We start from the raw sequence: 27,648 nt of genomic DNA on the forward strand, positions 1-27,648 counted from the left end.
ATGCAAACCTTCCCAGGTCCAGTCTGAGCGCCGAACTACGGCACTCAGATCAATCACAACACTGCATTGCAGTGTTGTGATTGGACAGGGGAGGGAGCCTGGGAGCTTCCTGGTTCTGGAGGGACGACACAATGGAGGAGAAGCGGCTGCGGACTCGGTGAGAATGTAAGTACATTTTTGTTTATCTTGTAATGTTGCCACCACCCAGCGCGACTTCCACCTGCCTCTCCACTTTCGTTTAGTGCCAGCCGCTACTGGCTGCCACTAAGGTGAAGAGCACAGGATCCCAGATTTGCTAAACTTTCATGCAGTGCAACGAAGCAAGGGAACTTAGCTCACTGTGTTGTATGAAAAGGGAGAGAGCAGAAATGTACCATATTTGCAGAGCTATGGTGCACTTATGCATTGAGCTAGTGCATGTATTCCTTTTTAGGTCTTGCGCCTAGCGTTGCAGTGCGCAGCAATGCTCGCACAGCACGAGACCTCTTGTAAGGGGGTTTTGAAATCTGTTTCTTATAAAGGTCCTCTGGCATTGCCACTTTGGGTGTTTCAACACTTTACGTTCCCATTGCGGGGAGATGTACTCGCTTTCGTAAAAAGTGAGATATTACCATGGGTGACGGTTTATCAGATGGTGAGATGTAGGCCGTTTCCACGCAAACCTTTTACCACGCATGCATTTCAATGCATGCCTGGTTACCACAAAAGCCTTTACCACACATACCTTTATTACGAGATACATAGTAAAGGCATGTGTGGTAAAGGCTAAAATTAGAAAAAGGGGGATTGGGGGGTCTCCCCCCCTCAAAAAAAGCATTTGCAATGCAATAGGTCTCGCATTGGCGAGAGTTTAAGCTATTGGCATTGTAAATGGCAATGCCTTTTATTTTTGTTTTAAAAACCAACATGTAAATAAAAGGCATTGTCATTTACAATGCCAACAGCTCAAACTTTCGCAAATGCGAGACCTATAGCATTGCATATGCTTGCTGTGTCTGTGAGCAGAATGCTGCACACATGCTAAGAGGGAGTAACAAAGAGAAACAAAGCTATTTCTCCTTGTTACTCCATGAGTAGGTAGGCACACCATTTTGGCTCACACCGCAGTTTACAGACTCTAAGTAAATCTGGGTTTGCATCAAAATCCATGTGTGGATGCCCGGGAATGCCTCTGTTTAACCCACGGAACCCCTCGTTGTTTCTACAAAGCAATGCAAATCGGGCTTTGCGTGGCTGAGTAAATCCCGATTTATATTTTGCATTGGGGCTGTGTCAAAAAGGTGACAACGCGGACTTAAAAGTACAAGTAAATCTTGGTCAGGATGTCTTCAGTGCCATAGGCTACACTTGTGACAACTGTATGGAGTTGTGATCACAGAGAAAAAAAAACCTCCACCTGTAGATCGTCCAATATTTACCTACGGGTCCCACAGACTTTTTCAGCTCCCTTTTTTTCTCACTATGCAAATGACAATGTGGGCAGGGTAAGGGGTGGAGTTCCTCTCTCTCTCTCACAAGAAATCTTGTAGAGAGCAAGGCAAAGATGATCCACATTACAAGGTGGATGTCACTGTCACACTGGGCAGCGCTATTTGCTCTCAGTCTTGAGGAGGACACTCTCTCTAGCCAGAAATACTTAACAACAACTCAGTCAAGCAGTTCTTTGAAGGAGTGCAGGTAGGTTTTGAGCTCCACAGCCTGTGTACCTTCCTTTCCTCAGATTTAAACAACAGGACACTTTCCTACCTCATGTCCATTGTGGTTACTGAATGCCTTCTTCCCTCTAGTCTTATTCTTTCCCCTTTAGGGGTGTACCAACCTCAGTCAAGTCAAAATATGAACTTTTACCTGGCTGACAAAGTCAGTAAATATTAATAATAATAATGATTTCTAGAGCCCATGGCTTCCCAAAGAGTGTCCGGTGCTGAGCAGACTAAATGAACCATCACAGCAAAGACCAGCCTACTGATATGCTCAGTGAAACAACTAAGATTTCAGATTGCGTTTAAAACAGTGCTCTTCTTTCATAGACCATAGGTTCGAGGGAAGGGCATTGCAAGCAAATGGCAGCAAGGTAGGAGAAAGAAGTACAACCCATCTTTTCCTCTTGAGTCGTGGAAACACAGCAAGTTCAGTGCCAGACGAGCAAAGGGGTCAAGCAGGATGATACAGAGTGAGCCTTTTGATCAAAAACAAAAGGCCACTCTGATGAAAGGCTCTATGGGTCAAAGTGAGGCCTTTAAACTGTATCCTCTGTTTGATCGGCAGCCAGTGAAGCTCCTTAAGGTGATAGCGAATATGTTCACCAATGAGGACTTTCAATAAAAGCCGTACAGCAGCACTGTACCAGCTGAAGTCTCTTCAGCTGGGTATGCCTGAAGACGCGCATAAACAAAGAGATTCTATCAATGTGTGGTGATTTAAATTTTTTATTTATTTTTGTGGGTGATGAAAAAGATAAACTCTCTCTTCGGGTGGTAAAGATGAGAGCACAATGTGCTTGTTAAAATACCCCTCACACACTAAAAAAATCCTTTAGTGTCATGCTTCATCATTGGGGTCTTCCCGTCCCTCTACGGGGCGGGGCGTGCTACGACCTGACGAACTACGCGGGAGCACTTGTAAGGTGACAAAGGCTATGTGACAGTGCAAGGTGAGTGGTGTCAGTGAAGTGTAGGGACCTATTAATGTGTGGGAATTAAAAAGCTAAACATTTTTAGCTTTTTAATTCCCACACCTTACAAGTGCTCCCGCGTAGTTAGTCAGGTCGTAGCACGCCCCGCCCCGTAGAGGGACGGGAAGACCCCAATGATGAAGCATGACACTAAAGGATTTTTTTAGTGTGTGAGGGGTATTTTAACAAGCACATTGTGCTCTCATCTTTACCACCCGAAGAGAGAGTTTATCTTTTTCATCGCCCACAAAAATAAATAAAAAATTTAAATCACCACACATTGATAGAATCTCTTTGTTTATGCATATCGAATTGGAGGGTGATTCTGTCAATACCTCTACACTTCCTCTATTGTTTTGAAATGCCTGAAGACCCCAGTAAAGAGAGATGACATAGTCTAGCCAGGAGGTAATGAGGGCATGAATTACCAACTTCTTGGTCTCAAGCGGAAGTAGATAATGGAATTCGTTTCTAGATTTTAAAAGTCCAAAGCAAAAGTCCACCACACCCGCCACCTGGAGGCCAAAGGCAGCATGATTATCAAACTTTACCCCCAAATTGTGCACTGTAGTAGCCTGGGTTAGCTGGGGCGGGACATGGCTGGGCCAGTGTTCACCATCCCTGGGGGGGAGCTAAATAAAAGGATCTCTTGTTTTATTGGTATTGCACTGTAGGTTACTGAGCTGCATCTAATGGAAAACGGCAGTCAGACTGGTCTTAAAACTGCTGAAGGCATTGGGCGTGTTCCTGTCAAGAGTAACACGGAACAGGGTGTCACCCACATAAGACACAATCTCGACGACAAAAGACTCCACCAATGTGGCCAAGGGAGTCGTTTATATGTCAAACAGCATTGGACTTAGGGCAGAGCCTTGGGGGACACCAAACTTTAGTGGCTTGGGATAAGAAGCGAATGGAGCCATCCAAACCGACTGGCTTCCATCAGACAAAAAAGAGCTAATCCAAGCCAGCGTGGATCCACCCACGCCTATGTTTTCCAGACGGTGCAAGAGGATGGAGTGGGACACTGTATCAAAGGCTGTGAATAAATCCAGGAGTGTCAGTGCAGCTTGTTTCGCTTGGTCCACCACCAACTTGATGGTGTCAGTAACCTCCACTAAGGTGGTCTCTGAACTGAAGTACACGTTCACAAACAGAAGGAGTTGGGGTCAGACCATCCAGCCTCTTAAGAGCAGTTGCAGTGTTTGATTCTTGTGGGTTTCAATTGAGTTTAGTTTATCTTGCTTCATGTGCACTTCAGTCCCATGACCAGTAGCATCCCAGATTATTCTGTGTCTCTGATTGGAAGAGTATAGAAGGCATCTCATAATACCTTTGGGAATGTTTATATCTGTCTGAAAATTCTCCAGACAATCATAAACTTTTGTTGTCTTCTCCTCTGAAAGAGCTGACTCCAGGAGGTAGGGATGCGCATTCAGCCCTTTGCTTTTCTTCAAGTGATATTGGTTGCCCAGAATGCTGTATACAGAAATGTCATTTAACATAAATACTGTGTCCTAATTTTAGCTTAAAAATATTGTCACACTGGGTGTAGATTTTCTATTAATTCCAAAGTCGTAATATTTCTGAAGACAATATTTAGTTCTCAGTATTTATGTCAGACAATATTCTTCCATTCTTTGAAATGGTGTTGCTTCATCAATCACACATGCTGACCAGTCCAAACTGTCTGTTCCCATGAGATAAGCACTGAGTTGTTTGGTTGAACACTGACACACAGCAAAACTCCATTATGGGAGGGAATCCTTCTGAACAAAGTAACTAGACTGAGGATCTTTCGTAAACGGGACCTACTTGGAATATTCAACGGATGAGACATAATAGACATGGTGGAACTAAAACAGTAACACAACTACAAGACGAATACAAACTGATGCAGTCTAAAATTTTAAATACAACTCTGCTGTGCACTTATAACATGCTCTGTACCCTGGTATGTGGTACCAGACATGACCTCATTGGAAAACAGAAGTATACCAAAAAAGTGGTGAATGGAATAGTTGAATAAATCTCCGCCACTGGTATTTGCTTGCGCCGTGTCCTAGACCATTGTTATTTTGTACAACATGCTGTGTCAGTTGGATCCAGCCATAGGCACCCCAGTTTTGACAGTGCTCCACTAAGAGCAGTTCAGTACAAACTGCTATGCCAGGACCTCCCTGAAGAGGAACACAAGCAACCCAAGACCGGTTTTGCCCTTCTTAGGGCTCATCAGTCGGGTATAGCTTGTTTCGGGTGGCACAGCGTTTATGGGACCTGTGATCGCCCTTGAGAGAATTTAATATAGGGGCAGCCTCATCCACATACAAAACCCTAGCAAATAATTTGCCGGACTGGGTAGGTAAATTAAAATTGGCTTGGGAAAAGGAACACCTCCACCTGAAAGACATAGGCAGCACTCTGTCAGCCCTGATACACCCAAGGAATATAGCTATAAAAGCAAGGTTGTGCCCTGTCCAACTGAAGATATTACACAGAGATTATTTCAATAGGAGTAGGAAGTATAGAATAGGTTTGACCAAATGGTGGCATGCATATATTGTAAATCTGAAGCTGGTTCTTTCCTGCACCTGATATGAGAATATAAAGTCTTCCCAAAAAATTGTGACTGCTGACCTTCTTTACGATAGTTAATAGCAAAATTCGATTTACCCCTCACGCTCAAATTTGTGATTCTGAGAATCCTAATAATATTGGCCTGTACAAATGTAAGCTTGTTTGTTTATTCACAGTAGCTTATGATAACGAAAAGTTATACTGCTAGCTAATTGGGAAATCACCCATAAAACTGGAGTTCATGGCAGGTATTGATATGTGCACGGAGGCAGGGAAAGTTGTCGCAAAAAGTAGAGGATGTCCTTAAAATTTGGGAAAATCTTGAGCAATGTAGAGCTTGTTATGACCTAGATGTTGAAGATGCTACCCATAAGGGGGCTAAAGGAAATGTTGGCCCGAGGCTGTCGAACGACACAAGGAACAAGCATTGAAAATGCAATAGGTCTCGTATTCGAGTGTGTTAGAGCTATTGGCCTTGTAAATGGCAATGTCTTTTACCCGTGAGTTATGGAGTGTATGTATGTGGTGTTTAGTGGAATTATGTGGGTTGAATTGGAATTGCTAGCTGTGGTATTGTGTGGAGTGGATTTGTGTAGTGGAATTATGTGGCATGGTGCGCAGTTGAATTATGTGGATAATAAATATGTGGTATTGATTGAACATCAATTATGTGGTGTTGGATGGAGTGTAATTATGTGAAATGGTATTTTGAGGAGGGGTATGTAGTGGGTTTTAATTATGTGGTGTGCTGTTGAAGGTTGTGGCATGTTGTGAGGATTGGATGTATCTGGTGTGCTGTGTAATTGTGTTTCTGAATTATGTGGTTTTGTGTTGAATTATATGGTGTAGCTTGGAATGTGTGGAGTTGAATTGTGTGCAGTGGAACTGTGTAGAAAGCTTCGCCTTTTCTGTGTCAAAAAAATGCCAAATAGGTAGGAACTAACATGCACACGCATCATTGTTGGCTTTTGCAATTCCTTAATTGCAATTTTTAATGAATCGCAATTAAGGAATCGCAAAACCCTATGCATGTAGAATTCGCTTAAAAAATTGCGATTTCTAAACATTCCTTAATTGCGACTCGCAATTTGCGAGTCGCATTTAAGGAATACCTCCCCATTCATTCCTATGGGCCTTAGACATTCTCGATTTGCGAATCTCAATCAGAGAATAGCAAATTGAGAATGCAATTTCAAGGGTGCCAGGGTGTCAAAAAGACACCCTATTGCACCCCTAAAATTGATCCATGCACATATGTTGCGCGTGTGCGCAACATGAAACTTTGAAAAATGTAAAAAAGTGCATTTTTCAAAGTTTTTGCAAATTACCATGAAGTTCAACTTCATGGTAATTTGCTACCCCAAATAGTGAAATCGCTATTTTACTTTCATGCATTGCATTCATGGATTCGCAAAATGCGATTCCTTAAATGCAATCGCAATTTGAGAACTCACAATTAATTGCGAATTCTCAAATTGCGAGGGCCTTGACCCTTGATGCATCGCAAAAGATAATTTTGCGATAGCAAGCGGACGATTTTTGCGAATCGCACCGCTTGCGATCGCAAAAAGCTTTGATGCATGTGCCTGTAAGCTCCAGAGGTGAGTCTTTGGGTGTTAATAAAAAAAAGAAGATATGCTAAATGTTGACATTTTACCATGCATTAAGTAATATGGCCGAAATACCCTGTTCAAAATGACATTGCTAGTGAATTAACACGTCAGCAAGCTTTTTCCTCACCCTTGGCTGAAGTCACAATGTCAATGAGGAAACAACAGTCGATCAGTTTATAAATGAGTAGAATAATTATGCTAGATGGAAATGTTTAAAAGATACGTTTTACAATGCATTCCTACATAACATGTGCACCTGGTTTCTGCACCATAATCGGAAAAAGATATACAACTGAGTGTCAGTATGACCCTCTAATTTATATTTTTTTGTTTTTAAAAAGGACAAATGAGACACTTATTAGCCATGCATAAACACAACCACTAAACACCGTTTTCTTTTAACCCATACCTATTTTTGAACCAGGGGACAGAAGAAGAATAATGTACAAATGTACGATAAACAAAAACATCCCGCACTTTATTTATGTAGATGGGGGGCGAAGAAGATAGCGACAACATACAAATGCACTGGAGAAAAAATTAGAAAACACCCTAGACAGAGAGATAACACCTAACCCATAGTTGCTGTTTGTATCTCTCGGAGGTTTTTAAAAAACAAACCCATAAGCACTACTTACCTGTGTTTGACATGGTTATAGGAATACCAGTACGCATGCGCATGGTTAAGATACTACGTTAGACAAGTCACGCGATGCAGGCTCATGGAATGAGACAATAAATACATTAAATACAAACATGCAGCATGCCCACGCGATCTCCCTAGCATTAGCTAACTTGTCCCTAGTAATCGTCCTTCACTGCAAAACAGATTCCGAGATGTAGGCTCACAGAAAGAGAATACGAATAACATGTTCTCATTGCCCATCTATTGGCCTATATATTGCAGCAATGTCCAAAAGAAAACACGTATTTTACATCGCAGATCCAAACATGCGCATTTCTATGGTGTAGCAAATGATTACATTGCTAAGTGGAAAACGACTTGGACATGATATCGATATGGAAGAGGGAGAATACCCATAAAATAGGAGTTCCTCCAAACAATGGATAAACACTGCAAGGGTAAGAAAACTGTACTTGGCTGGTGCTCCTCAGTCTTGAACGGGAATTAAATTTCGGCTGCACAAACCAGTAGGTGGCAGTAAAGAAGAGCGATAGTGGAGTAAACCTATGGTAAGAACAGGCGGGATCAAAGTTATGTTATTGAAAACAGAAGGTCTTGCAGACAGCGCATGCGCGCAACCTAGGCTCGACCTAAAAAGGAGCAAATGGAGTGTTGATGAATGCTCTCCAGGTTCTCTCATACAGCCCATGTGGCTCGTTTTATGTGCACCTTACCATGCAGTGCTTGTCTGTTTGGCCGGCCTGCTTGGGCCATTCAAACAGACATGCACACTTATGTTTCTCCAACACAGCTGTGTTGCACGGCTGGGTTGGAGAAAAGCCACAGGCTCCACAGCACTGTCTGAGTGGCAAATGAGGCAGCTCAGACCAATCCTGGTGCTGTTCTCATTCTATGACAGCAGCATTTGGATTGGGAAGGGAGCCTGTGCCCTGGGGCCCATCCACATCCGGGACAGATGAGAGGAGCAACGAGGCGGCTGGAAGCATCAGCAGGAGCGGAGCGGCAAATAATTCTTCTTTTATTTGTATATTATTACCCAACCCCAAGCCTCCTCCCCCACCCCCCAGTCCACCTCTCCACCCTAGATAGGGTGCGGCCACTACTGCATAAGTCATCAATTAATGAGCAGAACCAAAGTTCTGTTTTGAGACATTTGGACTGTGTCAAGATTTTGTGGTAGTTGTGCATCATGCACTTGGTCCAGGCCTTCTTCCAGCACCCCTAGGCCAATCATTACTCACTTACTACCGTGATGCAGCCCTAAAGTTCACCAGAGAGAAAGGGTCAATAGAGTGTAAAAGATCCCACATCTCACTCAGTTCTGACTTTACTTTAGCTGTCCTGTAAGGCCAGCTGGCCTTCACTGAGGTGGAAAACACATTGAGATATTCATTGTCAGGTACTCCATGCTTTACCTGACTGAACCTAGGCTGTACTACAATAGATGCACAGTGTTTTTAATCTGCCCCAAGGAGACCAAACTAAAAAGACAGAATAACAATCATCAAAATGCCCTCTGCTCTCCGGGTGATGTAGAGACAGAGACCACTGGACAGCTGAGTGACAATCATTAGCAACAACATTTCTTAGACATTGGATAAATATGGCTCAGCAATTAGCCCTAATGTCATTGTCCCTACTTGGTAACGTTTTGTTGCCTCTTCTTCTCAACATCCCCTGATGTAATCATTTAACTCATAATAAGATAAACAAGTAATTCAAGTTTTTTTTTATCAGAGGTTGATGGTGGGTAGTACTGGAACACATCATAGTGTAAGAAGTGTTGAATTCTACTGTTATTGTTGAACTCCAGGATGTATTTGAGATCTACTCACTAAATGTTAGGGATTTCAGAGTGGGTTCAGGGTTTTAAAGTGGGTTTCCGTCAGCCCTAGCTAATTAGCAATACCTATCAACTGTACAATACTAACTCTATACTGAAGGCGTACACATCTCAGTTCACAGCAATGCCTTCTCAATGAATTACTTTTTCGCTCTAAAATAGGTATATCAAAAACGACTACCTAGTATTTTAGTCTTTTATATTGTCTAAACAGCCCTAACATGAAGGGTTTAGTCACAGCCAGCCTTGGAAGATTTTAGATAACAGTCGCCTTCATTAAGGAAACACACGTAGACACTAACAGGGCACACACATTTGCAGATAAGTCGGGGCAGTTCAAATACTTTGGGGCTTTTTTACAAGCCCTTTGCGACGCCGGTGCATCACTTTTAATATGGGAAAAAGTGATGTATCGGTTGAGCAAGGGGCTTGTAAATAAGCCCCTTTGTTTCTTAAAGCTCATTCTCCTGTGGGGTGGCTATATTAGTTCACAGCAAACACGACAAGATGATGGACAGAGTACTGAAACTTCTCAACCACTCACCCCCAGTCAAGAGGTCTGAGTTTAATCCATCATTCTTTTGCTCACTATGCCACAACAGTTTGGACACAGCCATATCCAAATCAGTCTTGACCCTGCACCTCATGGGAACAGTCCAGTCCAAACTGCCAGGTCAGGACCTCTCTGGACCAGAAACAAGCATCCTGGACCGCTTTCAGGGTATCACCCCTCATCAGCCAGGCTAACTTCAATCCAGTGGCACAGCGAGCAAGGGACCCACATCTGGGCATACCCCTGGGCACTTAGGGCGAACTTAGCAAACGCAACAAAATGATGGGCGGAGTGCTGAAACTTTTCAACCACTCACCCCCAGTCGAGAGGTCTGGGTGTAATTCACCATTCTTTAGAATTCCAGTTTAGACCCAGCCATATGCAAATACGTGTTGGCCCTGCTCCTCATGGGAACAGTACAGCCTGAATTGCCAGGCCAGGCCCTTCCTGGAACAGAAAAAAATCATCCTTAGGCCAGTTTTGGGGTATCACCCTTATTCGACCAGGCTAGCTTGAATCTAGTGGCACAGCGAGCAAGCAACCTGAGAATGTGATGAGGGTCTTAATGAGTCAACAGTTGAAGCTGAGGCAGGAGAGTCTCATGCTGTGGTGTTGACTGAGTCAGATTCAGACCCTGACAAAGGGCCTAGTGCTGTGGTAATGCAAGTGGGAGCTAGAGAACGGTGGCCAAGAAGGCAAGAGAAAGCGAGACCAAGTCTGCCGGGTGGATGTGTGCCCCACACCATTTCAGAGAATACTGAGGATTCTGGCCTGAATGACAGGGAAGGGCTTGCACTCAAGAGAACAAAAGGAGCTCGAGTACCCTGTCGAAGGTACTCGTCCCCTGATTGGACATACCTTGCCACTGATGACAGAGAGAGAGAGCTTTGGAATTTTGAGGATAACAGGGCCGACTGAGCATCATTGAACTAAATACAGTGGTTGAACCACGTTTTGAACTTACTTTGTCACTGAGTAGACCGGCTCGCAGTATAATTGACCTGATTTCACTAAACTGCGAACTGTACCTTTACTAAAGACATTTAAATAGACTTTGTTGAAAGTATCAAGAAGAGTAATGGGGCCTGAGGCTACTGAAGGAGTGGAAGGGTGGTCTTTAGAAGAGCAATGAGTAGGATTAAGGAAGACTCACGAAGACCTCGTAAATAGTTTCATTGCAGATTAATGAACTTTGTTTTGCTATTTGCATAGGTGGAAACCAACAGAGAAGACTCTACTGTGGCTACTTTCCACACAACGGTCTGAGTTTAGAGAAGGATACCTTAATTTGCTTGTTATAATTATTTACTTTCATAACATATTCTTGATTTGTGTACTTACTGGAATTATTATTAACTTGTAATAAACCCACTTAACTTTTGTTACTGATTCCTGGTAGTTATTGTGTTGCCAAATGGGCTGCATGAACTTTACATTGTTGTATTAAATGTGGATTCCCTTGTGCCTCTTAGTCAGCCAAAAGGATGAGGTGGACGAAAAATGGTAACTGCTTTCCTGCTCACTCCGAAACTTATCTAGCATCTCTATTTTTACACCAACAAGGCATGGGAAACTCTCCCTTATCAAGTGTATCAAACTTTAAAGAGCCCTTAGGACTTTCAACCCCATCACGCCTTTCTGAGATGGGTTTGAGAGTCACGATTTTTTATTTAAAACTGTCATTGATGTGATTTTATGAGATGGGCCACGCAAAAGTACAACACGGGAGGTGACAGGACAGAAACATGTTTATCCCCACATCTGAGCCCAGCAGTGCCTCAGAGGAAAGAGGCCATTTTGTCTGGTGGACTTTCACTGGACAAGGAAAAAGACTTCCTAACCCAAATGTTACATATTACACCACTTTAAGACACTAGTGCTTGTCGAATCTTTGATTGGATCAAAGGTGCCCAATGTACTGTCAGAGAGTCTTTCCACTATTTCATTTGTTGTTGTTTTACATTCCCATATTTTTTGTGTCCAAAGCTTTATTTGCGTTTTTAAAAACAAGAGAATCCATGAATAACGTATTGTAATTATGTCCAATTTCCATGACATGCAATAATCGATAAAGACAAGAGAGTGGTAGCACAAGCATGTACCAATTCATATGGTCCATGTTTTTTTTAATATATCGAGATTCATGCAAACACATTTTTTTCACCAGATGACATTTTTTTGGTTCACAAGCAAATTTGCTAGTACAAATTAACCTCAATTTTATCATGCCTCTTCCACTGTCTGGCAACTGACTTTCTCAGATGGGTATTTTACATTGTTAAGCAATTTTATTTTTATTTGTTACTTTTAGCCTGTAAAGTGTTTACACTGAACCATTTGTAAAGCACTAGATAATCTATGATGAGTCTGGTTCTCAATAGGCATAATGTTTTTCACCAATGCCAAACATACCTAGCACTGAAGTAAAATGTGATAGTGTTCAATGTATTGGTAAGAGCTCGTGAAGACAATTTCCATGTCCAATGAGTTAACTAATTCTCGTTCTCATTTGATTTATTTTGTGACTTTACTGAAACAAATAAAGAGATAATTTTCATAGATAAATGTACTATTTTGTTGGCTAAAATAATCCACATTAAAAATACCACTTTTATGTTGAGTATGTGCATTTTTCTTCAGCTGAACAAATATATGCAAACCGTTCGCTTCAACTCTACTGGCGGAGATGACATTTACTTTGATGAAACCGGTTGCCTTCCAAGCCAGTTTGATATTTTGAACTTTGTTGGAACAGAAAATGAAACATTCAGTTATAATAAAGTTGGATATTCTTTCTCGGCCAATGGGTTTCAAGAGATCTTCCTGAACGAAAGCGGAATCTCCTGGAACCCTCACTTCACGCAGGTACCTTTAGAGACTTCAATAATATGATTGCAACGTGATTTTATTTGTCCAGTGTAACTCCAACTAAAATTCTTCGCTCAAATTATATTTTTTACATTTCTAAAATTTCTGAATTATTTTGGCACATTTCTGCCTACTGACCGCATCAGAAGCATATGTTAACAAGCATTGGCGTAGCCAATTGGTCTCGCTTTTGGGACCTTATAAGTATTTAGTTATGCAGCACAATATCCTTGTTGCAATAACAGCAACTGTTGCTTGGCTAAAAACTTACAAAGGTCCCAAAGGGGAGACCTATTGGCTAGGCCAGTGCTTTTTTTTTTTAGAGGCTTGGCATTCCGTTTTAAATGTAGGCTGGTAAGAAAGTTGCCAACCCAAGGGGCAAGATAGAAATAAGATAGGAAGAGAGGTGAGTTATAATGAGATAGTACAAATAGAAAGGTGAAGCACAGAATGACAGGTCAGGTAAACAAAGTAGCAAGGCAGAGAGGCAGGTAGAGCCAGTGGGATGAAAAATAGAAAGATATGAGAAGTAGAGAGAAAAGAGGTGCAGATGAGGTAGAGAGATAATACAGAGGAAGGGCGATGGAGAAGTAGAGAATGGTGAAATAGGGAGAGAGAGACAGAGTTAAGACAGATGTGTTAAACTAGTGAGACATTGGAAGCAGAGAGAGTGAACGGAACAGTGAAGGAGATAGAAAGAGAGATGAAAGCAAAGGGAGTGATAGATGGAGTGGAAGAGGTAGAGAGAGCATTGTAGAGAGAAAGAAATAAAATAATGGGAAAGGTGAGGGAAAGAGGATATCAATAAAAAGAGAGACATAGAAGGCCAATAAGTGAGGTAAATTGAGAGGCTAGATAGTGTATGAGAGGTGGGGAAGAGAGAGAAATGAAAGAGAATGTTGAGGTAGAAAGAGGCATGCGAGAGGTAGAGAAAGATAAGATATAGATGGCAAAAATGATAGAAATGGTAAACAAGAGAGATGAAATTAAGAGGGAAGTTAGGTAAATGGAAGAGAAATGAATGGGGAAGAGATGCAAACAGAGCAGCAAGATGCAGTAAGAAGAGAAAGTAGAGCGAGAGAGAGAGAGGCACTTGAGGAGAAGAGAGGGGTAGAGAGCTCAACCAGAGCTAGAGATCTAGAGGTAGGATCGGAGAGAGGTGACAAGTTGATGTCATGAGCGGTAAGTGCTGTTGGGCACTGAGGTTTATTGAAAGAGAGGTGTGACGTACAGAGAAAGTTTAAAGGTAGAGCAATAGTGTGTTAGGTATGTAGCCATGTATAAATAGACAGGTAAAAAGGGAGCGTTTAGGTAAAGGAATGAGACATGGAACAGAAAGGTGCGACAGAGAAAGAAATGTATTGGGTGGTATAGAGAAGTGACAGTTAGTCACAGAGTGTGTTGAAGTAAACAGCGGGCTAATTAAATCCATGGTTGGAAATGGGTGCAGGTTATGACGGGCAGCAACAAATAAGCAGAATCACAATGTAGCCGTCACCAAGGGAAGACCTTATGGTGGGGATTTGGAAGGCAGTACATTGCGATGCAGTATTGCAAAGAAAATTCTGATGGCAAAGCGGAACGAAGAGAAAGTTAAGCGCGATATCGAGAAGGGGGCGGGTCGGAAACGGGTGCAAGTTGTGAACACAACAGGGGGCGAAGCCAGGAGTGAAATGAAGACAATGAAGAGTGGGCATTGAAGAAGTAGGAGAACTAAAAATAGTTTAAAGGTAACAAGACGCGCGGCAGCGAGACGCGCTCTGTGGTGGGGGAGGGGTGGAGCAAGGCGCTTGGGAGAGCAAGAGAGAGGAAAGCCAGATGGCGCCTGATTGCGCGCTGTAAGGGTGCCGCGAGGAAAGCCAGATGGCACCTGTGCGTGTGCATGTAACCGCAAGCTTCAGGCCACAAGCAGAAGCTTGCGGTCGGATTTCTAAAGCCCACTCACTAAATGTCTCGCCAGGCCAACGCATGCGCTGGCTCAAACGAGACCTTAAAACAAGGACTGGAAAAGCTAGAAGTTCTTGGTTTACTGTGAAAAACATGCATGCAGAAATTATTAATCCATGCAATAGCCATTAAAGCCATTGGTTTTGGTTGTGATTGCTAGTGGTAACGATGGTGTGGTATTGGTGGCCCTAAGTTTGATGCATGTATTGCATTAGTGGTTGTGCTGATGGTAGAAGCAGAACTAGTGGTGGTAATATTGGTGGTCCTGGCATGGTGTGGCAAGCTGCACGCCAATATAGCCGCATACTAGAACCACTCCCAGCTTGACCTCTGAAATATGCGAAATGGCAAAGCCTGGAGGCCCCTGGGTTGGTGGTAGCGGGTTGGGCCTTGGTGCCGCAGTGGAGTATGAACACCTGTGGTTCTGGATGTAAATGTACATGTAAATGTAAATGTATTGCGACTTATATAGCGCACATATCACCCGAAGGCATCAAGGCGCTTGCCTTGGGAACCCGTCCTGGTTTTTCCCTGTGAGATAACCCCTACTGGTAATCCCCAGGGTGAAAGCCAAGCATCCCGCAGCGGGTGGGCCACCGTAGTGGAGATTAAGCAACAATTGCCCAGAGTTGCAGCGTGGGACCCCATGATTAGAACAGGCACCGAGGCGAGAATTATTGAGTCCGTGGACATTTTGGGCTCAGGACCCTGCCGCGTCGGGAATTGAACCCTGGTCCCGGGCCAGACCTCTGCCTCAGGGTCTGCCGCTCTAATCAGTGAGCCACACTCCTCCACTTGCATGCAGACCGTATCCTGGAAGGGCAGTGGCACAGGGGCCTGGGCGCAGTGGCACTGAGGCCTGGGCGCACTTGCGGAAATATCGTCACCACTGACCCCGATAAATTAGCAACAACAAGCAGCCTCCAGCCCGCTGCATCCAGGAAGCCAGGCGAAGCGGCAGCCTCTGTGGGGACTAACAAGCCTAGAGGAGGGGTCAGCTGTGTGCAACTGGTTCCGGTGCACATTGAAGGAGCAGCTTGGACACAGGTGAGACCCTGTCAGTGGTGCGGGTATTTGGTTGCCGCCTGACCACTGCCCCTGAGTAGGAGCAGGCAGTTGGAACGCTCTGTGGAGGGAGTAGGAACTCCTGGAGACAACCATGAGGGGGGGCAAGGATGCTGGACTGTGATGCTGTGAACATTGTCCTATATTGGACTCCCCCAGACACCTACATGGTGTGGAAAGCATGGGACGTGAGAAGGCAGTGCAGGATCTGGTGGGGAGAAATGGGGAACGCATTGCACTGCCCGGCAAGCATTGGAGTTTGGGGTCTCTCAGGATCCTGCCCGCAGATGCACTGCTCAAAGCCCCAAACCCCCTCAGATGAATGAGACTTGATTCTTGCCACAGTCAACTCCTCCAGGGAGGTGTTGGAGGGAAAAATAGACAGGGCCTCAATGGACCTGGGACTGCTCTGTAAAATATAAAACGACAAATATGAACATTGCCGGCGCCATCTTGCTCAGGCGAAGGCCTCTGCGAGCGCGTAAGCAGCAACCATTTTAGATATCGCAGCCATTCCATTCACTGCTAGTCACCTATGATTCACCCTGACCTCACAATCATCCCCAGCACCCTGACTAAGCATGACCAAACATACTGGGGTTATAAAACCTTGTCCTCGTGACAAAGCCCCGGAGCCACTTCCCGCCCTAAACCCATTTGTCCTTTCATCCTCTGCACATGAGCAAAGCCTCCTGATAACCTCCCTGACCGCACCTGGCTGCTCAATCCGGTCTCAGGCACTAACCGATCCCTGCAGACATAGTTTATTGCCCCCACACAGCAGGACTTGTAGCACTAACAAAGAAGTCTGATTTAATCAATAGCACAAACACTCAGATCTGACCATTCCCACACACTTTTAGATCCTGTCGGAATGTCCAGCTGCAAGATAGCAATCATCTGTTAGATTTGGAAGGGGACGACGACAGCTGCTGGGTCTGTGTGGGAACCTCCTGGAGGCAGGAATTCCAAGGATGTTTGACCACCAATAAACTAACTGAAATGTGTATAAAAGACGGAGCAGCGGAGAAGTTGTTAGAACACCTCCTGACGATAGCCCCGGTGTCCGAAGCGATGTGTTCTCCTCTAGAGAAATAAACCTGTTCTTCGCCTTCCAATTGACAGCGCCTGCCTCGTTATTTGATCGCTAAATCTTAAGGTGAATTAGAGGTGGTGTGCACCAAGCGGCATCGAAAGTCTTGGGTGTTTCGCTGCTTTTCATCAATTGGCGCCCAATGTGGGGCCCATCAGCGGCACGTGGGTCCAGTGAGAGAGGTCCTAACGACGGAGTAAACATCTAAACGATTGGAGTGCACCTGCCTGAAAGAGACCCTCGTCTGGCTGCCGATCGACTGAACTTCACCGGTTCCGAACGGACCTCTCTCGAGTGACCTGCGGTACAAAGCTAGCGAAGGAAGGCCAGGAATAGAAAACGTGTTTGACCGCCCTAGACAGAACCAGTGCCAACAGACAGATTACGGAAATATGTATGACTTTGCATAGGATAGCCAGGGTCAAGGGAGGGATCCAGTCGAGCTCTATGTTGACCAGCAAGGCCCTTATGTCACCGCAAAGGTCCTGGGCACAGAGTCGCTATTTTTGGTAGACACAGGAACAACACGTAGTGCGCTATCCAAACGACTGATTCCAAGGTCACCCTTGTCTGGCTCACACATCACCTCAATAGGATTTGACGGTATGCCCTCTACCGACCCTTTGTCCAGACCGATCCCCTTCAAACTTGAGAACTATGTTATCGTCACGACTTTCCTTCTCTCCTCCAACACTCCAGACGCCATTATGGGTCTCGATCTACTGAAGCATTTCCGTGCGACTATCAGATGTTCGCCAGACGGAGTACGAGTCATCTTATATGACAATCACCAACACTCGAGAGATAATCCATCCCAAAACATGTATCCCATTTCTGAGACAGACATATCCCTACTAGACACTTTGCCCTCGCATCTGTGGGCTAGGGCTGATTCTGACGTAGGACGAATGATGATTGACCCAGTACATGTGACAATACAACCAGACGCAACCTTACCGAAAATACCCTAGTATAAGATATCGCCAGAGGGCGAGAGAGCCTTGACCGAAATCATACAGTCACTAGTAGAGGCAGGAGTGGTAGAAGAGGTAGTGAGCAATGTTTGTAATAGTCCTATTTTACCGATCATAAAGAGACGGGGAGAGGGAGATGGAAAAGCCTACCGCTTCATCATCAACCTGCGGGAGATTAACAAAATAGTTGTTCCACAGTACCCAGTAGTTTCTGACATCACCACCATCCTGACCCTACTTCCATCAACCGCTACCACTTTCACCGTTATTGATCTAAAAAATGCCTTCTTCTCCATACCCATTCACCCAGACAGTCGCTATCTTTTCGGATTCACTCTAAGATCCCGCTCATATAGATTTTGTCGAGCACCCCAGGGGTACACAGAGAGCCCGAGCATCTGTAGCCAGGCGCTCAAGAGACTGTTAGATGCCGTTCAATTACCAGACGGAGTGGCGTTGATACAGTTTGTAGACGATATCCTCCTAGCAGCAGACACCACTCCGCTAGCCGTCACAGCCACCATCCAACTCCTACGCTTCCTTGCAGAGAATGGCAACAAAGTTTCTCGAAAGAAATTGCAGTTCTGCAAACCACAGGTAACATATTTAGGTCACCTCTTATCGAAGGAAGGGAGGAAGGGAGGAAGCTCAACCCCGACAGGTTCCAAGCAATTCTAGACACTCCCGTTCCCAAGAATCAGAAGCAAGTCCGCTCTCTGATAGGCCTCACCTCCTTCTTCCGACAGTGGTAACCGAACTTTAGCCTCATTGTCAAACCCCTTCTCTCCCTCCAAGCCAAAGAAACCCCCTCACCTTTCCCCTGGACACCCGAATGCCAGTCAGCATTCAAAGAATTGAGAGATGCCCTTTGTTCAGCACCTGTTCTAGGAACCCCAGACTACTCCAAACCATTCTTCCTCTACACACATGAAAGGGAGGAATGTGCATTGTCTGTCTTAGCGCAATGAATTGGTCACCAACATCGCCCTTGTGCATACTTCTCTGCCACCCTCGACCCGGTAGCTAGAGCGTTGCCAACGTGCTTGCGCGCTGTGGCAGCTGCAGCAGTATCCATACGCCAGAGCGAAGGAATAGTGCTCTCCAACCCAATCACCGTGTTAGTACCCCATGCAGTTGACACACTACTGAACCAGACCAAGACTCAACATCTGACTGGTGCACAACTGACAGGTTACGAGTTGACCCTGCTAGCACCACACATCACCCTGAAGCGATGTACCACTCTCAATCCAGCCACATTGTTACCTCTACCCGAAAATGACCCTGGTGTGACTCCACTGCACGATTGCGTGACCCTCACTGACGAACAGACAAAGAGTAGAGTAGATCTCCGAGACACTGCCTTTCCAGAGCCAGATGGGGAACTATGGGTAGACGGTTCGTGCCTAAAACTTCCCGATGGCACAACCTCAGCAGCATATGCCGTAACCACAGCCCGAACCATCCGAGAGACAGCCCGCATTGCTCAACGGTCCTCACAAGCAGCAGAGCTCATTGTCCTTATACGAGCGTGTATTTTAGCGGCTGGCACCACAGTCAACATATACACTGATAGCCAGTATGCCGTTGGGGTGGTTCATCATTTTGGGTTCCTTTGGAGGGAAAGAGGGTTCCTGACCTCACACGGTACACCCATCCTACTTGGAGATCTAGTCTCAGGATTAACAGAAGCAGTCCTCCTCCCCAAGCAGTTGACAGTAATTAAGTGCCAGGCTCACAAGAGAGTGACCGATCTCATTGGCCAGGGAAACGCACTAGCTGACATTACTGCCCGAACCACAGCCCAGGACAGAACCACGACACGGATGTACGTGACCAGGTCACAAGCAGAACAATGGACTGATGCTAGAACGACTGTAAGGGACATACAAACGACAAGCACACTGGACGAACTGACTGAATGGGCTTGGGTGGGACTAAAAGACGAGGAAGGCTGCTGGAGGACAAAAGACTGGGACAAATGGCTGCTACCAAATGCCTATCTGATCCCTATATTGACCATGGCACATTTACCTGCACACATAGGATCTGCCCCCATGACTGAACTGATCACCAGAGTATGGCATAACAGTAAGATAGCAGAATCAGCAAAACGACTAGTACAGCAATGCATAGTATGCCCGCAACACAACCCAGGGAAAGGGACCGTAGTGCCACGGGGAGGGTTTCGAGTCCCCGACCATCCCTTTGAATTCTCCAAATGGACAACATCCAGCTAGAAAGGTGCCACGGTCTTAAATACGTACTGGTTATCGTGTGCGCTTTTAGTAAATGGATGGTGGCTTACCCCACGAGCGACTACACCGCCTTAGCCACAGCGAAGGTGTTACTAAAAGAATTCTTCCCTCGATATGGCCTTTGTAGAATTTTATGGAGCGACAATGGCCCCCACTTCGTAGCAGGAATTATATAAAATATATTGAAGGGGTTGGGGGTGAAGCAAAAGTTCCACGCCGTTTTCCACACCCAATCAGCGGGCCTGGTAGAGAGATACAACGCTACACTCAAACTGAAGCTAGCAAAAATAGTCGCCACAACTGGGTTGAAATGGCCAGACGCTCTCCCACTGGCATTGCTATCAATGCACTCCACCTCAACAAAACACCGACTGACCCCCTATGAAGTGGTCTTTGGCAGACCCATGAACATTTGGGTGGCACCAAAGCCAACTTCCATCCACGATGTCCTGGACATACTTATGTCTGATTACCTGTACAAGTTAACGAGCAAACTAACTCTTATCCACCAACAGGTGCTGCATGCCATTCCAGACGTATCCAGGGGCCCAGGACATGATATCCAACCTGGGGACTTTGTGCTGATTCAAAACTTCCAGAGGTCGAAGAGTCTAGAACCCAGGTGGACGGGCCCCTGGCAAATCCTAATTACCACCCGAACTGCCCTTCGAGTGGAAGGAAAGAAGAACTGCAAGAAGATACCTCCAACACTGACGGCCCCGGAGAAGTGAACAGCAAAGAAGACCTCCTGACCAAAGACCGACCAGCCCTGAGTTGCTATCCACAAACAGAGACACTTGAATTGGCAGAGTCTCCCGACCCCACGGTACCATCCAAGGAGGGGTACAATTTGAGGTCGATGAAAGGAGAGTGCTCCGACAAGCAGACCACTAACTGAGTCAAAAAGTCTCAGATCGGTAGCTAACACTACAAGACTACCGGGAGATACGCTAGATGAAAGTATGTGGTCCTGCCAGTCGTCGAGTCTCTTGAAGGTGATGGAAGATCCTGGACGACCGAAGAACCACCGTGACGACTCCAAACTTGCCAAACTGCACAGTGCATAGACAATAACTCTTGTGGCAGCACCACTCACCTGCCTCTTGCTGATTGTTGCCATCTGGTACCTTGAAGTAAATGCTCCCGCTTACAGGACAATGTCACCCACCATGCAACCCACCACCAAGAAAGAACACTACCTGGTGTCACTGTCGCCGCGCCTCCGAGAACGGCGTAAAGAATTCTGGAACAATTCCTTTGTACAATTATTGCACCAGCACAATCTTGCCGCAATTGCCACGAACTGTTGGATCTGTGGGTTGCTACCTCATGCCACTAAACATTCCATTCCTTTCATCCCTTCACCCTTCTCTGTTCATGGATCCTGCCTTGCCTGGTTAATGCTCCTGCAAGAGAGCTACAAAGACAATGCCAAGTCCGATGGGACCATCAAACAGTTTTACAATGAGTTCTGGTTGAATAAAATGGGGAGAACCTCCGCTCCCTTCTGCCCTCTGACTTCGAATGCAACCTTTCCTATGAACATTCCCGCCAAAGAAAGAATTGAAATGCAGGTGTACCACAACCCAGACAGACCGACCTTTTCCTATCTGAAGAAACAAACTGCCACAACACTGACAGTGGCCCTATCTGTGGTGAACGTCTCAGGCCTTGTCTGCATCGAAGGCCACAGGACTAAGATCGTAGGTCACAGCTCTTGCCAGATAACGAAGACTCTGAACACTGCCGACCGCCCTTCATTTGTTGCATCTCCCAACATGTACTTTATCTATGGTACCAAAGCCTACACCTGGCTCCCAAAAGGCTGGGGGGGGCACTTGCTACATTGCCTTTGTTCTGCCGCCAACCTACACAGCATCTGCAATCCATCACAGAGAAAGGTGGTCCAAAGATACAGAACAAGCAGACTCCGCCGCATCACAGTTCCTTGATGCAGCAAAAGGACTAGTCCCGCTCTGGGGCCCGATGGCAAACAGCCGAGCCATCCGACACCTATCACTGGCAGTAGAAACAGCCTTGAACGTCACAGCTGGCATCCTCACCAACAACACAGCTGAGCTTCAGGCGGTCCGCTTGGTAGCTTTGCAGAACCGTCTTGTTCGAGACGTGGTACTGGCAAACCGCGAAGGAGCATGCCGCATCATCGGTGCCAGCTGCTGCTCTTTCGTCCCTGACAGCTCGCCTTCAGTCTACAAAGCAATTGAACATCTCCACAGGCTGGCATCCGAGATCCACCAAGAACCAGAGACTGGAACCTGGTTTTGGGGCACATTAAAGGAATGGGGTTGGAAGTTATTGATGGTCCTCTTGGTTCCGATCTTAGTAATATGTGGCTGCTGTTTGGGGATACACTGTATACCACCCTTGTGCTCTCTTTGTTTCAACTCTTTGCACCCTAAGACTTTGGACACTCGATTCGAAAACATGAAAGCAATGTATGACAGAGAGGTACAGGACATTATGGACATTGACGTGAACTGGCAAGCTGGCTAGGATATGTTCAAAGGGGCGACTGTAAAATATAAAACGACAAATATGAACATTGCCGGCGCCATCTTGCTTAGCGAAGGCCTCTGCGAGCGCGTAAGCAGCAACCATTTTAGATATCGGAGCCATTTCATTCACTGCTAGTCACCTATGATTCACCCTGACCTCGCAATCATCCCCAGCACCCTGACTAAGCATGACCAAACATACTGGGGTTATAAAACCTTGTCCTTGTGACAAAGCCCCGGAGCCACTTCCCGCCCTAAACCCATTTGTCCTTTCATCCTCTGCACATGAGCAAAGCCTCCTGATAACCTCTCTGACCACACCTGGCTGCTCAATCCGGTCTCAGGCACTAACCTACCCCTGCAGACATCGTTTATTGCCCGCACACGGAAAGACTTGTAGCACTAACAAAGAAGTCTGATTTAATCAATAGCACAAACCCTCAGATCTGACCGTTCCCACACACTTTTAGATCCTGTCGGAATGTCCAGCTGCAAGATAGCAATTATCTGTTAGATTTGGGAGGGGGGACGACAGCTGCTGGGTCTGTGTGGGAACCTCCTGGAGGCAGGAATTCCAAGGATGTTTGACCACCAATAAACTAACTGAAATGTGTATAAAAGACTGAGCAGCGGAGAAGTTGTTAGAGCACCTCCTGACGATAGCCCCGGTGTCCGAAGCGATGTGTTCTCCTCTAGAGAAATAAACCTGTTCTTCGCCTTCCAATTGACAGCGCCTGCCTCGTTATTTGATCGCTAAATCTTAAGGTGAATTAGAGGTGGTTTGCACCAAGCGGCATCGAAAGTCTTGGGTGTCTCGCTGCTTTTCATCAGCTTCATGATGATCACCGCAAGTTAGCAGATGAGGTGAAGAACAATGAGACATAATTGGAGGATCTACTTCCCAATCTGCAGGAGCTGCTGGCCAGAATTTCCGATCTGATGTGGACATCGGGCTCCTTAGAACGATGGGTGGAGAATGAAGAAGCGCACAGGTATTGTAACAACATCAGGATTGTTGGATTCCCAGAGAATAAGGAGGGTTCAGAGAAGGTCATTTTCTTGGAGGACTTGGTGACCAGGGACATGGCCCTGCGGAGCTCTCGCTCTTCTTTATCCTGGAATAGGCGCATAGAATAGCTAAAAGACCTCTGCCCCCGGTATGCCTCCCCGCCTTGTGGTGACATGTCTACTCCATTATATAGACAAAGATTGTATCCTGTGGCGAGCACGAAAGGTTGGACGCTCCAGTCTGGATGATACCTCTATCTTAATCTTCCGAGACTACACCTTGGCAGCCCGAAGTCAAAGAGTTTATTTCACAGCAGTGAAGAGGGAGCTACAAGGTGTTGTTCTCCGTTATATCTTGCTCTTGCCTGTGTGGCTCAAGGTCCAGGTGGGAGACCGAGCCCTGTTTTTCAGCGATCCTTCTGATACCTGGGACTGGCTTGAGAAATACAAGGCGGAAACGGATAGCAGGAGGAGAACTGGCCCACGCGGCTAAAACAAAGCCAGAAATGGTGGCAAGTGGACACCAAGTACAAACGCATGACCAGAGACCAATCTGAACATGAACAATCTGTCACGATTGATGGGCGGCCTCACTGCAAACCTTGCATGGACTAACAAGTGCATCTTTGGAGAGCATTGACTTGATGAAACCCCAGAGGGTCTCCTGTGCGGACCCAATGTCACAAGCTAGCACATGACCTCTGATGGCCTTGCAGCCTCTGTGTGGGACTCCACTGGACCATGCATGTCGATGGGGGCATGCCTACCATGCCTCTTGCTGGAATTGGGCACCTGGTCTGCTTATTTGCGAGCTTGCCACCTGGATGCCACTGTCAGAATCCTTTGTTGATATGATCGGACACAGTAGGAGGTGGGATTGGCCTCTTGAACAGATGTCACAATTGGACAGCCCAACCCAGAACCCCTGTCCCGCCACGATGATATCAGGGGTTTGGTATAAGCAATTCTTGTTTGTTTCTTGTTTTTGGCTAGAGGATATTGTATCTCTGACCGGGAGAGAGAGAGAGTTGGGGAATTTTGCTGTGATCATACCCAGTCTTGGTTCAGACACATCATATTAAGTATCAAACATTTGGGTGCTTTTTGGGTGGGCAGGATAAGGGATCACTGGCTGTCGGGCAGGGGGGTGATAAAGTTTGAAGACTGTGTTACCTATGTGGAATGCTGGGACTAGCGACACCATGCACATTTATTTCCTGGAATGTCAGAAGTATGGGATCCATTGCTAAAAGACGAAGAGTACTGTCCTTCTTCCAATGCAGAGGGGTGGGTGTGGTGAACCTCCACGACAACATTTTGAACTGGAGCTAAGATACCTAAACTGAAAAAGCGATGGAGATGGGGCAGCTATGGCACCGGATATTCTGCATTTTTCTGGGGGGTGCTACTCTGGGTGTGAGCTAGGGTCTCCCTTGAGGTCAAGTGGACACTCATCGACCAGGAAGGTCATTACGCCCTCCTGCTTGGAAGACTCATTGTTACTGGATCGTGCTAGGTAATGTCTATGCCCTAAGTGTGGACTGGCCCCATACTTTGTTGCTCTCACCCATGACCTTTCTTATGACTAGTGGTGTGCCACTGGGAGGTGATTACAATTGTGTAGCGGACTTCAACATGTACAGATCCTTCCCTCTGCTTTAAGAGTGGCCGACGATGTGGGCTGCACAGAATGTTAGGGATTGGATGGAACGCTGACAATTACTCAACTTGTGGAGGTCCCAGAATGAGGGGCGTTGGAGTATTCCTTTTAAACTCCGGGGCATGACTTGTATGTGCGTTTGGAGAAAATATTGTGCTCCTGGGATCTTCACATGCCGCACAATATCAGATTTTAACCCCCTATTGGCCATGCTGTAATGGAGGCGGTACGCAACTCTATCACACCTGGCACCTCTACCTTGGTTACCTACATTAGCCCACTTACTCCGACTGCTTGGGGGAGCAAATCTCAGATTACTTTAGAATGAATGTAAACAATGTCCTGAGCACAACTTAACATATAGTATGAAGAAGTCCAGTCAATCTTCTTTTCTTATGGCGATTTTATTATTGAAGTCTGATAAAGTCCTCAATGAGGACTTTATCAAACTTCAAGAATAAAATTGCCATAAGAAAAGAAGATTGACTGGTCTTCTTTATACTATATGTGAAGTTGTGCTCAGGACATTGTTTACATTTATCTATTTTGGACTGATTTTCTGGTCCATATCTGGGGATACAAGTGTCTGTCCCTGTCCTTGGAAGCACACTGAGATTATTATCTGTATTTGATTTGGGGAGTACGTGAAGTATCTAGTGCGCAGAAAAGCTTTGCCATTTTCCAATTTTACTTTAGAATGAAAACACACACTGACTCCCATGCTAATGTTGAGTGGGATGCTTTCAAACAGCTGTCCACGGCTACTGTCTTAGTCAATCGGTGGTGGTGGAACGTGCGATTCGGAATGAGCTGACTACTCTACAGGGTGACATACACAGGCTTGAGACAATGCTCCTGGACCACCCCGCTGTTAATTTGGTACTGCGGGAAGAAATAACAAGGCACACCGCACTGATGGAGAAACCTGGGGCCCTGAAGTGGTGCAAATACTGGACCACAGTGCCTGCAGAGGGTAGGCAGGTGGGTAGAATGCTGAAGTGGTTGGTCTGTCCCGAGGATAAAGGGCACCACATTACTCAGATTATGGGCCTGGAGGAAACCCAGTATACATTGAGGAAGAGATCCACACAGTGTTTACCGGCCACTACATGCGCTCAACGAGATGTCTGAGCAGGTCCAGGAAATTGCAGTTGATGCATTCTGAGCCATGGCACAACTATCCCAACTGTCTGCGGAAACGGTAAGACATTGGGGGACCCCAATCACGGAACTCGAGATTAAGCTGCCATTAAGGCCCTAGCCCGAGGAAAGACCCCGTGACTGACGGCCTACTGGCCAAGTTTTATCAGACCTATGCAGTGCAATTGCTCCTGTGGCAGGCAGAGATGTATGCACAGACATTGGAACGCTACCTGAGATCACTAAGGATGCCCTAGTGTATCCATGTCCAAGATGTCGGGAGAACCCACTGATGTGTCTGCTTACTGCCCCCTCTCAATACTCAGTCTTGACTACAAGATTCTGAGTAAAGTTCTGTCCAACCACCTCCTGCCTCATCTTCCTGTCCTAGTACATGAGGACCAAAAGTGCTTCATCCCTAAATGAAGCATCTCACATAATCTCTGCCACCTGTCCTGCATAGTGTTCGAGACTCCCACAGCCTTTTAGGTCGAGACAATGGTTCTCTCCTTAGACATCCAAAAGGCCTTCGGCACACTATGCTGGTAGTACATGCACGCTGTCATGGTCATACTGTCCCAGGGAGGGCACTGGGAGAAATGGGTTATAGTGTTATATGAGGATGCACGGGGCCATATCGGGCGCTGCATCTTGGCCCCTTTTGGGGTGTTCTGGGACACTAGACAGGGCTGGTCGCTCTCACCCCTGTTATTTGCTTTGGCCTTTGAACCTTTTGTGAGCATACTGCGCATCGAGGGGCGCAATAGAGGAGTGACATTGTCTGACAGAGAGACTGTAATTTTGCAGTACCCAGACATGCTCCTCTTCTATCTGCGAGACGTTCAGACCGGTGTACCGTGGTGCATGAATCAGTAAGAGGTTTTTGGGAGGGTCTCTGGGCTTTGCACTAACTGGTTGAAGACCTTCACTTTTCCGGAATATCCTGACTACGGTGACCACCTGTTCCCAGTATGATTGCTGGGGATCCAAAGGGCGCCAAGGGTCTTTAAAAACCTTGCCATTAAAATATACCATGCGGACTGGGACATCATTCAGGGCAACCAAGGTGTGGCAATACGCGGATTGAGAGGCAGTGGGGCATTTTGGCACATGCTCTGGTTCCCTATTATAGCCAGGATAGCTATGACCAAAATGGTCATGCTGCCTAGAGTACTGTACTATTTTGCAAACATACCAAGGGGCCAGACTTCTT

General features: G+C 45.9%; 1 protein-coding gene across 1 annotated transcript in view; it reads left to right on the forward strand.

Moving 5' to 3' along the window:
- LOC144783988 (vomeronasal type-2 receptor 26-like) overlaps positions 1-27,648 on the forward strand; it is a 159,839-nt gene that overhangs the window by 98,348 nt on the left and 33,843 nt on the right. Inside the window, exon 3 of the mRNA XM_078662703.1 lies at positions 12,547-12,771. Coding sequence (XP_078518829.1) covers positions 12,547-12,771 — 225 coding nt within the window. The remainder of the gene's footprint in view (positions 1-12,546; positions 12,772-27,648) is intronic.

Source organism: Lissotriton helveticus, chromosome 10 (assembly GCF_964261635.1).
Source record: "Lissotriton helveticus chromosome 10, aLisHel1.1, whole genome shotgun sequence".
Classification (NCBI taxonomy): domain Eukaryota; kingdom Metazoa; phylum Chordata; class Amphibia; order Caudata; family Salamandridae; genus Lissotriton; species Lissotriton helveticus.